This window comes from Oncorhynchus gorbuscha, unplaced genomic scaffold (genome assembly GCF_021184085.1).
Source record: "Oncorhynchus gorbuscha isolate QuinsamMale2020 ecotype Even-year unplaced genomic scaffold, OgorEven_v1.0 Un_scaffold_1095, whole genome shotgun sequence".
NCBI classification, from domain to species: Eukaryota; Metazoa; Chordata; class Actinopteri; order Salmoniformes; family Salmonidae; genus Oncorhynchus; species Oncorhynchus gorbuscha.
In genome coordinates, this window is record NW_025745981.1 from 71,665 (window position 1) to 87,500 (window position 15,836).

Below are 15,836 nucleotides of genomic sequence, written 5' to 3' on the forward strand. Positions count from 1 at the left end.
TGCGGTCGGTCACTGATGTTGGGGGTGATGAGGCCTTGCTTCCACTCAGCCATGAGCATTAGTGCGGTCGGTCACTGATGTTGGGGGTGATGAGGCCTTGCTTCCATTCAGCCATGAGCATTAGTGCGGTCGGTCACTGATGTTGGGGGTGCTGAGGCCTTGCTTCCATTCAGCCATGAGCATTAGTGCGGTCGGTCACTGATGTTGGGGGTGATGAGGCCTTGCTTCCATTCAGCCATGAGCATTAGTGCGGTCGGTCACTGATGTTGGGGGTGATGAGGCCTTGCTTCCATTCAGCCATGAGCATTAGTGCGGTCGGTCACTGATGTTGGGGGTGATGAGGCCTTGCTTCCATTCAGCCATGAGCATTAGTGCGGTCGGTCACTGATGTTGGGGGTGATGAGGCCTTGCTTCCATTCTGCCATGAGCATTAGTGCGGTCGGTCACTGATGTTGGGGGTGATGAGGCCTTGCTTCCACTCAGCCATGAGCATTAGTGCGGTCGGTCACTGATGTTGGGGGTGATGAGGCCTTGCTTCCATTCAGCCATGAGCATTAGTGCGGTCGGTCACTGATGTTGGGGGTGATGAGGCCTTGCTTCCATTCAGCCATGAGCATTAGTGCGGTCGGTCACTGATGTTGGGGGTGATGAGGCTCCCCGTCGGTGTTCCAATTCATCCCGAAGGTGTTAGATGTGGTTGAGGTCAGGGCTCTTTGCAGGCCAGTCAAGTTCTTCCACGCAGATCGACAAACCGTTTTTGTATGGACCTCGCTTCGCGCACGCTGAAACAGGAAAGGGCCTTCCCCAAACTGTCGCCACAAAGTTGACAGCACAGAAGAGTCTAGAATGTCATTGTATGGTGCAGCGTTAAGATTTCCCTTCACTGGAACTAGGGGGCCTGAACCATGAAAAACAGCCCCAGACCATTATTACTCCTCCACCAAACTTTACAGTTGGCACTATGTAGTCGGGCAGGAAGCGTTCTCCTGGAATAAGCCAAACCCAGATTTGTCCATCGGACTGCCAGATGGTGAAGCGTGATTCATCACTCCAGAGAACGTGTTTACACTGCTCCAGAGTCCAATGGCGGCGAGCTTCACACCACTCCAGTCGATGCTTGACATTGAGCATGGTGATCTTAGGCTTGTGTGCAGCTGCTCGGCCATGGAAACCCATTTCATGAAGCTCCCGACTAACAGTTATTGTGCTGATGTCCATTCTGTGGGCTTGTGTGGCCTACCACTTCGCGGCTGAGCCGTTGTTGCTCCTTGACGTTTCCACTTCACAATAACAGAGCTTACAGTTGACCGGGGCAGCTCTAGAAGGGCAGAAATTTGAACTGACTTGTTGGAAAGGTGGCATCCTATGACAGTGCCACGTTGAAAATCACTGAGCTCTTCAGTAAAGGCCATTCTACTGCCAATGTTTGTCTATGGAGATTGCATGGCTGTGTGCTGGATTGGATCCACTTATCAGCAGCGGGCTGAAATAGAACCCACTAATTAGGAGGGTGTCCACATAGATATATATACTCCCAAGTGGAGCAGCGGTCTGAGACACTGCATCTCAGTGCAAGAGGCGTCACTACAGTCCTTGGTTCGAAACCAGGCTGTATCACATCCAGCCGTCATTGGGAGTCTCATAGGGCGGTGGACAGCGTCCTGGTCTGGCCAGGGTAGGCCGTCATTTTAAAGAAGAATTTGTTGTTAAAGGTTAAATGTAAAATATATAAAATAATGTGATGGAGAAACGGACCTTAAAGTAGATGTTGGGTTTGGAGCGGTTGAGTCTGATGCCGACGGACTCCAACTCCTTCTCCAGGAGTTTCCTGAGGAGACAGAACACACTAACTAACTAACCTGGGGAGACTCCAACTCCTTCTCCAGGAGTTTCCTGAGGAGACAGAACACACTAACTAACTAACCTGGGGAGACTCCAACTCCTTCTCCAGGAGTTTCCTGAGGAGACAGAACACACTAACTAACTAACCTGGGGAGACAGACAGAACACACTAACTAACTAACCTGGGGAGACAGACAGAACACACTAACTAACTCACCTGGGGAGACAGACAGAACACACTAACTAACTAACCTGAGGAGACAGACAGAACACACTAACTAACTAACCTGAGGAGACAGACAGAACACACTAACTAACTAACTAACCTGGGGAGACAGAACACACTAACTAACTAACCAACCTGAGGAGACAGACAGAACACACTAACTAACTAACCTGAGGAGACAGACAGAACACACTAACTAACTAACTAACCTGGGGAGACAGAACACACTAACTAACTAACCAACCTGAGGAGACAGACAGAACACACTAACTAACTAACTAACCTGGGGAGACAGAACACACTAACTAACTCACCTGGGGAGACAGAACACACTAACTAACTAACTAACCTGGGGAGACAGACAGAACACATTAACTAACTAACCAACCTGTAGAGACAGACAGAACACACTAATTAACTAACCAACCTGTAGAGACAAACAGAACACACTAACTAACCTGGGGAGACAGACAAAACACAGTAACTGTCTCCCCAGGTTGGTTAGTTAGCTAGTGTGTTCTGTCTGTTTCCCCAGGTTAACTAACCAGCTGGGACAGACGGAACACACTAACTAACTAACCAGCTGGGACAGACGGAACACACTAACTAACTAACCTGGGGAGACAGACAGAACACACTAACTAACCTGGGGAGACAGACAGAACACACTAACTAACTAACTAACCTGGGGAGACAGACAGAACACACTAACTAACTAACCTGGGGAGACAGACAGAACACACTAACTAACTAACCTGGGGAGACAGACAGAACACACTAACTAACTAACCTGTAGAGACAGACAGAACACACTAACTAACTCACCTGGGGAGACAGACAGAACACACTAACTAACTCACCTGGGGAGACAGACAGAACACACTAACTAACTCACCTGGGGAGACAGACAGAACACACTAACTAACTAACTAACTAACCTGGGGAGACAGACAGAACACACTAACTAACTAACCTGGGGAGACAGACAGAACACACTAACTAACTAACCTGGGGAGACAGACAGAACACACTAACTAACTAACCTGAGGAGACAGAACACACTAACTAACTAACCAACCTGGGGAGACAGACAGAACACACTAACTAACTAACCTGAGGAGACAGACAGAACACACTAACTAACTAACCTGGGGAGACAGACAGAACACACTAACTAACTAACCTGGGGAGACAGACAGAACACACTAACTAACTAACCAACCTGGGGAGACAGAACACACTAACTAACTAACCAACCTGGGGAGACAGACAGAACACACTAACTAACTAACCAACCTGGGGAGACAGAACACACTAACTAACTAACCAACCTGGGGAGACAGACAGAACACACTAACTAACTAACCTGAGGAGACAGACAGAACACACTAACTAACTAACCAACCTGGGGAGACAGACAGAACACACTAACTAACTAACTAACCTGAGGAGACAAACGGGGACAGACGGAACACACTAACTAACTAACCAGCTGGGACAGACAGAACACACTAACTAACTAACTAACCAGCTGGGACAGACAGAACACACTAACTAACTAACTAACCAGCTGGGACAGATGGAACACACTAACTAACTAACTAACCAGCTGGGACAGACGGAACACACTAACTAACTAACCAGCTGGGACAGACAGAACACACTAACTAACCGGCTGGGACAGACTAAACAGTACAGGGAAACACACACTAGATGGTTTAGCAGTAACTAACCAGCTGCTAGTACTAAGAACAGAACACACCAACTAACTAGCTGCTAGTACTAAGAACAGAACACACTAACTAACCAGCTGCTAGTACTAAGAACAGAACACACTAACTAACCAGCTGCTAGTACTAAGAACAGAACACACTAACTAACCAGCTGCTAGTACTAAGAACAGAACACACTAACTAACTAGCTGCTAGTACTAAGAACAGAACACACTAACTAACTAGCTGCTAGTACTAAGAACAGAACACACTAACTAACTAGCTGCTAGTACTAAGAACAGAACACACTAACTAACTAGCTGCTAGTACTAAGAACAGAACACACTAACTAACTAGCTGCTAGTACTAAGAACAGAACACACTAACTAACTAGCTGCTAGTACTAACAACAGAACACACTAACTAACTAGCTGCTAGTACTAAGAACAGAACACACTAACTAACTAGCTGCTAGTACTAAGAACAGAACACACTAACTAACTAACCTGGGGAGACAGACAGAACACACTAACTAACTAACCTGGGGAGACAGACAGAACACACTAACTAACTAACCTGAGGAGACAGAACACACTAACTAACTAACCAACCTGGGGAGACAGACAGAACACACTAACTAACTAACCAACCTGGGGAGACAGAACACACTAACTAACTAACCAACCTGGGGAGACAGACAGAACACACTAACTAACTAACCTGAGGAGACAGACAGAACACACTAACTAACTAACCTGGGGAGACAGACAGAACACACTAACTAACTAACCTGGGGAGACAGACAGAACACACTAACTAACTAACCTGAGGAGACAGAACACACTAACTAACTAACCAACCTGGGGAGACAGACAGAACACACTAACTAACTAACCAACCTGGGGAGACAGAACACACTAACTAACTAACCAACCTGGGGAGACAGACAGAACACACTAACTAACTAACCTGAGGAGACAGACAGAACACACTAACTAACTAACCAACCTGGGGAGACAGACAGAACACACTAACTAACTAACTAACCTGAGGAGACAAACGGGGACAGACGGAACACACTAACTAACTAACCAGCTGGGACAGACAGAACACACTAACTAACTAACTAACCAGCTGGGACAGACAGAACACACTAACTAACTAACTAACCAGCTGGGACAGATGGAACACACTAACTAACTAACTAACCAGCTGGGACAGACGGAACACACTAACTAACTAACCAGCTGGGACAGACAGAACACACTAACTAACCGGCTGGGACAGACTAAACAGTACAGGGAAACACACACTAGATGGTTTAGCAGTAACTAACCAGCTGCTAGTACTAAGAACAGAACACACCAACTAACTAGCTGCTAGTACTAAGAACAGAACACACTAACTAACTAGCTGCTAGTACTAAGAACAGAACACACTAACTAACTAGCTGCTAGTACTAAGAACAGAACACACTAACTAACCAGCTGCTAGTACTAAGAACAGAACACACTAACTAACCAGCTGCTAGTACTAAGAACAGAACACACTAACTAACTAGCTGCTAGTACTAAGAACAGAACACACTAACTAACTAGCTGCTAGTACTAAGAACAGAACACACTAACTAACTAGCTGCTAGTACTAAGAACAGAACACACTAACTAACTAGCTGCTAGTACTAAGAACAGAACACACTAACTAACTAGCTGCTAGTACTAACAACAGAACACACTAACTAACTAGCTGCTAGTACTAAGAACAGAACACACTAACTAACTAGCTGCTAGTACTAAGAACAGAACACACTAACTAACTAGCTGCTAGTACTAAGAACAGAACACACTAACTATCTAGCTGCTAGTACTAAGAACAGAACACACTAACTAACTAGCTGCTAGTACTAACAACAGAACACACTAACTAACTAGCTGCTAGTACTAAGAACAGAACACACTAACTAACTAGCTGCTAGTACTAACAACAGAACACACTAACTAACTAGCTGCTAGTACTAAGAACAGAACACACTAACTAACTAGCTGCTAGTACTAAGAACAGAACACACTAACTAACTAGCTGCTAGTACTAAGAACAGAACACACTAACTAACTAGCTGCTAGTACTAACAACAGAACACACTAACTAACTAGCTGCTAGTACTAACAACAAAACACACTAACTAACTAGCTGCTAGTACTAAGAACAGAACACACTAACTAACTAGCTGCTAGTACTAAGAACAGAACACACTAACTAACCAGCTGCTAGTACTAAGAACAGAACACACTAACTAACTAGCTGCTAGTACTAAGAACAGAACACACTAACTAACTAGCTGCTAGTACTAACAACAGAACACACTAACTAACTAGCTGCTAGTACTAACAACACAACACACTAACTTACTAGCTGCTAGTACTAAGAACAGAACACACTAACTAACTAGCTGCTAGTACTAAGAACAGAACATACTAACTAACTAGATGCTAGTACTAAGAACAGAACACACTAACTAACTAGCTGCTAGTACTAAGAACAGAACACACTAACTAACTAGCTGCTAGTACTAAGAACAGAACACACTAACTAGCTGCTAGTACTAACAACAGAACACACTAACTAACTAGCTGCTAGTACTAACAACAAAACACACTAACTAACTAGCTGCTAGTACTAAGAACAGAACACACTAACTAACTAGCTGCTAGTACTAAGAACAGAACACACTAACTAACTAGCTGCTAGTACTAAGAACAGAACACACTAACTAACTAGCTGCTAGTACTAAGAACAGAACACACTAACTAACTAGCTGCTAGTACTAAGAACAGAACACACTAACTAACTAGCTGCTAGTACTAAGAACAGAACACACTAACTAACTAGCTGCTAGTACTAAGAACAGAACACACTAACTAACTAGCTGCTAGTACTAAGAACAGAACACACTAACTTACTAGCTGCTAGTACTAACAACACAACACACACCTCTGTACGTCTCCCTTGGTGGCGTCCAGCATCATGATGACCACGTCTGCTGTCCTGGCAACAGCAATGACCTGCCGACCTCGACCCTTACCTACGAAACACACACACAGGTCAGAGGTCACCCAATCACAACAAAGAGTTCAAATCATCATCCAATCATAAAAGGCCTCTATATTAATAGCTCAGAGAGAATACAGTGCTCTACATTAATAGCCCAGAGATAACACCGTGCTCTATAACACAGTGCTCTATATTAATAGCCCAGAGATAACACAGTGCTCTATATAAATAGCTCAGAGATAACACAGTGCTCTATAACACAGTGCTCTATATTAATAGCTCAGAGATAACACAGTGCTCTTTATTAATAGCTCAGAGATAACACAGTGCTCTATATTAATAGCTCAGAGATAACACAGTGCTCTATATTAACTTGTGTCATCAGTCTCTGCAACGTTCAACATCGTTTGGCTACTGAACGTGGCAGCAACCCCCTCTACAGTAGACAACCATCACGGTAACCAGTTACTGTACCTTGGGAAGCTCCTTCTATGATTCCTGGCAGATCCAGCAGCTGGATGTTGGCTCCATTATACTGCAGGACAACAGGATGGGTTAATTATACACTACTGTCAGCTGGATGTTGGCTCCGTTATACTGCAGGATGGGTTATTATACACTACTGTCAGCTGGATGTTGGCTCCATTATACTGCAGGACAACAGGATGGGTTATTATACACTACTGTCAGCTGGATGTTGGCTCCATTATACTGCAGGATGGGTTATTATACACTACTGTCAGCTGGATGTTGGCTCCATTATACTGCAGGACAACAGGATGGGTCATTATACACTACTGTCAGCTGGATGTTGGCTCCATTATACTGCAGGACAACAGGATGGGTCATTATACACTACTGTCAGCTGGATGTTGGCTCCATTATACTGCAGGACAACAGGATGGGTTATTATACACTACTGTCAGCTGGATGTTGGCTCCATTATACTGCAGGACAACAGGATGGGTTATTATACACTACTGTCAGCTGGATGTTGGCTCCATTATACTGCAGGATGGGTTATTATACACTACTGTCAGCTGGATGTTGGCTCCATTATACTGCAGGACAACAGGATGGGTTATTATACACTACTGTCAGCTGGATGTTGGCTCCATTATACTGCAGGATGGGTCATTATACACTACTGTCAGCTGGATGTTGGCTCCATTATACTGCAGGATGGGTTATTATACACTACTGTCAGCTGGATGTTGGCTCCATTATACTGCAGGATGGGTCATTATACACTACTGTCAGCTGGATGTTGGCTCCATTATACTGCAGGATGGGTTATTATACACTACTGTCAGCTGGATGTTGGCTCCATTATACTGCAGGATGGGTCATTATACACTACTGTCAGCTGGATGTTGGCTCCATTATACTGCAGGACAACAGGATGGGTTATTATACACTACTGTCAGCTGGATGTTGGCTCCATTATACTGCAGGATGGGTTATTATACACTACTGTCAGCTGGATGTTGGCTCCATTATACTGCAGGACAACAGGATGGGTTATTATACACTACTGTCAGCTGGATGTTGGCTCCATTATACTGCAGGATGGGTTATTATACACTACTGTCAGCTGGATGTTGGCTCCATTATACTGCAGGATGGGTTATTATACACTACTGTCAGCTGGATGTTGGCTCCATTATACTGCAGGACAACAGGATGGGTTATTATACACTACTGTCAGCTGGATGTTGACTCCATTATACTGCAGGACAACAGGATGGGTTATTATACACTACTGTCAGCTGGATGTTGGCTCCATTATACTGCAGGATGGGTTATTATACACTACTGTCAGCTGGATGTTGGCTCCATTATACTGCAGGACAACAGGATGGGTTATTATACACTACTGTCAGCTGGATGTTGACTCCATTATACTGCAGGACAACAGGATGGGTTATTATACACTACTGTCAGCTGGATGTTGGCTCCATTATACTGCAGGACAACAGGATGGGTCATTATACACTACTGTCAGCTGGATGTTGGCTCCATTATACTGCAGGATGGGTTATTATACACTACTGTCAGCTGGATGTTGGCTCCATTATACTGCAGGACAACAGGATGGGTTATTATACACTACTGTCAGCTGGATGTTGGCTCCATTATACTGCAGGACAACAGGATGGGTTATTATACACTACTGTCAGCTGGATGTTGGCTCCATTATACTGCAGGACAACAGGATGGGTTATTATACACTACTGTCAGCTGGATGTTGGCTCCATTATACTGCAGGACAACAGGATGGGTCATTATACACTACTGTCAGCTGGATGTTGGCTCCATTATACTGCAGGATGGGTTATTATACACTACTGTCAGCTGGATGTTGGCTCCATTATACTGCAGGACAACAGGATGGGTTATTATACACTACTGTCAGCTGGATGTTGGCTCCATTATACTGCAGGATGGGTTATTATACACTACTGTCAGCTGGATGTTGGCTCCATTATACTGCAGGACAACAGGATGGGTTATTATACACTACTGTCAGCTGGATGTTGGCTCCATTATACTGCAGGATGGGTTATTATACACTACTGTCAGCTGGATGTTGGCTCCATTATACTGCAGGACAACAGGATGGGTTATTATACACTACTGTCAGCTGGATGTTGGCTCCATTATACTGCAGGACAACAGGATGGGTCATTATACACTACTGTCAGCTGGATGTTGGCTCCATTATACTGCAGGATGGGTTATTATACACTACTGTCAGCTGGATGTTGGCTCCATTATACTGCAGGATGGGTTATTATACACTACTGTCAGCTGGATGTTGGCTCCATTATACTGCAGGATGGGTTATTATACACTACTGTCAGCTGGATGTTGGCTCCATTATACTGCAGGACAACAGGATGGGTTATTATACACTACTGTCAGCTGGATGTTGGCTCCATTATACTGCAGGACAACAGGATGGGTTATTATACACTACTGTCAGCTGGATGTTGGCTCCATTATACTGCAGGACAACAGGATGGGTTATTATACACTACTGTCAGCTGGATGTTGGCTCCATTATACTGCAGGACAACAGGATGGGTTATTATACACTACTGTCAGCTGGATGTTGGCTCCATTATACTGCAGGACAACAGGATGGGTTATTATACACTACTGTCAGCTGGATGTTGGCTCCATTATACTGCAGGATGGGTTATTATATACTACTGTCAGCTGGATGTTGGCTCCATTATACTGCAGGACAACAGGATGGGTTATTATACACTACTGTCAGCTGGATGTTGGCTCCATTATACTGCAGGACAACAGGATGGGTTATTATACACTACTGTCAGCTGGATGTTGGCTCCATTATACTGCAGGACAACAGGATGGGTTATTATACACTACTGTCAGCTGGATGTTGGCTCCATTATACTGCAGGATGGGTCATTATACACTACTGTCAGCTGGATGTTGGCTCCATTATACTGCAGGATGGGTTATTATACACATTATACAGGATGGGTTATTATACACTACTGTCAGCTGGATGTTGGCTCCATTATACTGCAGGACAACAGGATGGGTTATTATACACTACTGTCAGCTGGATGTTGGCTCCATTATACTGCAGGATGGGTTATTATACACTACTGTCAGCTGGATGTTGGCTCCATTATACTGCAGGACAACAGGATGGGTTATTATACACTACTGTCAGCTGGATGTTGGCTCCATTATACTGCAGGACAACAGGATGGGTCATTATACACTACTGTCAGCTGGATGTTGGCTCCATTATACTGCAGGATGGTGTGTGGTATATGGGGTGTGTGGTATGGTATGGGGTGGGGTGTATATGTTATGTGGTATGGTGTGTGGTATATTGGGTGTGGTATATGGGGTGTGTGGTATGGTATGGGGTGTGTGGTGTGGTATGGGGTGTGTGGTGTATATGTTATGTGGTATGGTATGGTGTGTGGTATATTGGGTTTGGTATATGGTGTGTGTGGTATGGTGTGTGGTATATTGGGTGTGGTATATGGGGTGTGTGGTATGGTGTGTGGTATATTGGGTGTGGTATATGGGGTGTGTGGTATGGTATGGTGTGTGGTATATGGTATGGTGTGTGTGGTGTGGTGTGGGGTACATGGGGTGTGGTATGGTATGTGGGGGCGTGTATGTTATGTGGTATGGTATGGAGTGTGGTATATGGGGTGTGTGGTATGGTATGGTGTGTGGTATATGGTATGGTGTGTGTGGTGTGGGGTACATGGGGTGTGGTTTGGTATGTGGGGGTGTGTATGTTATGTGGTATGGTGTGTGGTATATGGGGTGTGTGGTGTGGTATGGTGTGTGAGGTGTGGGGTATGTGGGGTGTGGTATGGTATATGGGGTGTGTGGAATGGTATGTGGTATATGGGGTGTGTGGAATGGTATATGGTATGGGGTGTGTGGAATGGTATGGGGTGTGTGGAATGGTATGGGGTGTGTGGAATGGTATATGGTATGGGGTGTGTGGAATGGTATGGGGTGTGTGGAATGGTATGGGGTGTGTGGTATGGTATGGGGTGTGTGGTATGGTATGGGGTGTGTGGTATGGTATATGGTATGGGGTGTGTGGAATGGTATATGGATTGGGTGTGTGGAATGGTATGGGGTGTGTGGAATGGTATGGGGTGTGTGGAATGGTATGGGGTGTGTGGAATGGTATGGGGTGTGTGGAATGGTATGGGGTTTGTGGAATGGTATGGGGTGTGTGGAATGGTATGGGGTGTGTGGAATGGTATGGGGTGTGTGGAATGGTATGGGGTGTGTGGAATGGTATATGGTATGGGGTGTGTGGAATGGTATGGGGTGTGTGGAATGGTATGGGGTGTGTGGAATGGTATATGGTATGGGGTGTGTGGAATGGTATGGGGTGTGTGGAATGGTATGGGGTGTGTGGAATGGTATATGGTATGGGGTGTGTGGAATGGTATGGGGTGTGTGGAATGGTATATGGTATGGGGTGTGTGGAATGGTATGGGGTGTGTGGAATGGTATGGGGTGTGTGGAATGGTATGGGGTGTGTGGAATGGTATGGGGTGTGTGGAATGGTATTTGGGGTGTGTGGTATGGTATTTGGGGTGTGTGGTATGGTGTGTGTGGTGTGGTATATGGTGTGTGTGGTATGGTATATGGTGTGTGTGGTATGGTATATGGTGTGTGTGGTGTGGTGTGTGTGGTGTGTGTGGTATGGTGTGTGTGGTATGAGGTGTGGTATATGAGGTGTGGTATATGAGGTGTGGTATATGAGGTGTGGTATATGAGGTGTGGTATATGAGGTGTGGTATGGGGTGGATGTACCTCTATAACTCCAGGGATACAGGTCAGGGTGGTGAACTCATAGGATGCTGCTTCACTGGCTGTTGCTGTCATCAGACTGAGGAAGGTGGACTAGAGGACAGAGACAGAGACATGGGTTAACACACAGGACTAGAGGACAGAGACATGGGTTAACACACAGGACTAGAGGACAGAGACATGAGTTAACACACAGGACTAGAGGACAGAGACATGAGTTAACACACAGGACTAGAGGACAGAGACATGAGTTAACACACAGGACTAGAGGACAGAGACATGGGTTAACACACAGGACTAGAGGACAGAGACAGAGACATGGGTTAACACACAGGACTAGAGGACAGAGACAGAGACATGAGTTAACACACAGGACTAGAGGACAGAGACATGGGTTAACACACAGGACTAGAGGACAGAGACATGAGTTAACACACAGGACTAGAGGACAGAGACATGGGTTAACACACAGGACTAGAGGACAGAGACAGAGACATGGGTTAACACACAGGACTAGAGGACAGAGACATGAGTTAACACACAGGACTAGAGGACAGAGACATGAGTTAACACACAGGACTAGAGGACAGAGACATGGGTTAACACACAGGACTAGAGGACAGAGACATGGGTTAACACACAGGACTAGAGGACAGAGACATGAGTTAACACACAGGACTAGAGGACAGAGACATGAGTTAACACACAGGACTAGAGGACAGAGACATGGGTTAACACACAGGACTAGAGGACAGAGACAGAGACATGAGTTAACACACAGGACTAGAGGACAGAGACATGAGTTAACACACAGGACCAGAGCACAGAGACAGAGACATGGGTTAACACACAGGACTAGAGGACAGAGACATGGGTTAACACACAGGACTAGAGGACAAAGACATGGGTTAACACACAGGACTAGAGGACAGAGACATGAGTTAACACACACAGGACTAGAGGACAAAGACATGGGTTAACACACAGGACTAGAGGACAGAGACATGGGTTAACACACAGGACTAGAGGACAAAGACATGGGTTAACACACAGGACTAGAGGACAGAGACATGAGTTAACACACAGGACTAGAGGACAGAGACATGGGTTAACACACAGGACTAGAGGACAGAGACAGAGACATGAGTTAACACACAGGACTAGAGGACAGAGACAGAGACATGAGTTAACACACAGGACTAGAGGACAGAGACAGAGACATGGGTTAACACACAGGACTAGAGGACAGAGACATGAGTTAACACACAGGACTAGAGGACAGAGACATGAGTTAACACACAGGACTAGAGGACAGAGACAGAGACATGGGTTAACACACAGGACTAGAGGACAGAGACATGAGTTAACACACAGGACTAGAGGACAGAGACATGGGTTAACACAGGACTAGAGGACAGAGACATGAGTTAACACACAGGACTAGAGGACAAAGACATGGGTTAACACACAGGACTAGAGGACAGAGACATGGGTTAACACACAGGACTAGAGGACAGAGACATGAGTTAACACACAGGACTAGAGGACAGAGACATGGGTTAACACACAGGACTAGAGGACAGAGACATGAGTTAACACACAGGACTAGAGGACAGAGACATGAGTTAACACACAGGACTAGAGGACAGAGACATGAGTTAACACACAGGACTAGAGGACAGAGACATGGGTTAACACACAGGACTAGAGGACAGAGACATGAGTTAACACACAGGACTAGAGGACAGAGACATGAGTTAACACACAGGACTAGAGGACACGTTGTGAGCGTGCTCAGTCTGTTTCCTGTCTGACCTTTCCGACAGAGGGGAAGCCAATCAGTGCAACACGTGCGTCTCCAGATTTCATGACATCGAAGCCCTCTCCTTTGGCTCCTGCGGACTTGGACGGTTCCAGCAGCTGGGCGCGGTACTTCGCTAGCTTAGCCTTCAGCAGGCCCAGATGGTACTCTGTGGCTACACACACAGGGAGAAAATACTGGGACTTAGCTAGCTTAGCCTTCAGCAGGCCCAGATGGTACTCTGTGGCTACACACACAGGGAGAAAATACTGAGACTTAGCTAGCTTAGCCTTCAGCAGGCCCAGATGGTACTCCGTAGCTACACACATAGGGGTAAAATACTGGGACTTAGCTAGCTTAGCCTTCAGCAGGCCCAGATGGTACTCTGTGGCTACACACACAAGGAGAAAATACTGGGACTTAGCTAGCTTAGCCTTCAGCAGGCCCAGATGGTACTCTGTGGCTACACACACAGGGAGAAAATACTGGGACTTAGCTAGCTTAGCCTTCAGCAGGCCCAGATGGTACTCCGTAGCTACACACACAGGGGTAAAATACTGGGACTTAGCTAGCTTAGCCTTCAGCAGGCCCAGATGGTACTCCGTAGCTACACACACAGGGTAAAATACTGGGACTTAGCTAGCTTAGCCTTCAGCAGGCCCAGATGGTACTCCGTAGCTACACACACAGGGGTAAAATACTGGGACTTAGCTAGCTTAGCCTTCAGCAGGCCCAGATGGTACTCCGTAGCTACACACACAGGGGGAAAATACTGGGACTTAGCCTTCAGCAGGCCCAGATGGTACTTTGTGGCTACACACACAGGGGGAAATACTGGGACTTAGCTAGCTTAGCCTTCAGCAGGCCCAGATGGTACTCTGTGGCTACACACACAGGGGGGAAATACTGGGACTTAGCTAGCTTAGCCCTCAGCAGGCCCAGATGGTGGCTACACACACAGGGGTAAAATACTGGGACTTAGCTAGCTTAGCCTTCAGCAGGACCAGATGGTACTCTGTGGCTACACACACAGGGAGAAAATACTGGGTGGCTACACACACAGGGGTAAAATACTGGGACTTAGCTAGCTTAGCCCTCAGCAGGCCCAGATGGTGGCTACACACACAGGGGAAAATACTGGGACTTAGCTAGCTTAGCCTTCAGCAGGCCCAGATGGTGGCTACACACACAGGGGGAAATACTGGGACTTAGCTAGCTTAGCCTTCAGCAGGCCCAGATGGTACTCTGTGGCTACACACACAGGGGGAAATACTGGGACTTAGCTAGCTTAGCCCTCAGCAGGCCCAGATGGTGGCTACACACACAGGGGGAAAATACTGGGACTTAGCTATCTTAGCCCTCAGCAGGCCCAGATGGTGGCTACACACACAGGGGGAAAATACTGGGACTTAGCTAGCTTAGCCTTCAGCAGGCCCAGATGGTGGCTACACACACAGGGGGAAATACTGGGACTTAGCTAGCTTAGCCTTCAGCAGGACCAGATGGTGGCTACACACACAGGGGGAAAATACTGGGACTTAGCTAGCTTAGCCTTCAGCAGGACCAGATGGTGGCAACACACACGGGGGAAAATACTGGGACTTAGCTAGCTTAGCCTTCAGCAGGACCAGATGGTACTCTGTGGCTACACACACAGGGGGAAATACTGGGACTTAGCTAGCTTAGCCTTCAGCAGGCCCAGATGGTGGCTACACACACAGGGGGAAATACTGGGACTTAGCTAGCTTAGCCTTCAGCAGGACCAGATGGTGGCTACACACACAGGGGGAAATACTGGGACTTAGCTAGCTTAGCCTTCAGCAGGCCCAGATGGTGGCTACACACACAGGGGTAAAATACTGGGACT

General features: G+C 46.2%; 1 protein-coding gene across 3 annotated transcripts in view; it reads right to left on the reverse strand.

Moving 5' to 3' along the window:
* Positions 1–15,836, reverse strand: part of LOC124021238 (developmentally-regulated GTP-binding protein 2) — a 41,797-nt gene that overhangs the window by 14,364 nt on the left and 11,597 nt on the right. For all 3 annotated transcript variants that reach the window (XM_046336587.1, XM_046336586.1, XM_046336588.1), the window contains exons 3-7: positions 13,984–14,144; positions 12,172–12,261; positions 7,306–7,366; positions 6,772–6,862; positions 1,756–1,828 (exon numbers count right to left, since the gene is read on the reverse strand). In XM_046336587.1, the coding sequence (XP_046192543.1) occupies positions 1,756–1,828; positions 6,772–6,862; positions 7,306–7,366; positions 12,172–12,261; positions 13,984–14,144 (476 nt within the window). The remainder of the gene's footprint in view (positions 1–1,755; positions 1,829–6,771; positions 6,863–7,305; positions 7,367–12,171; positions 12,262–13,983; positions 14,145–15,836) is intronic.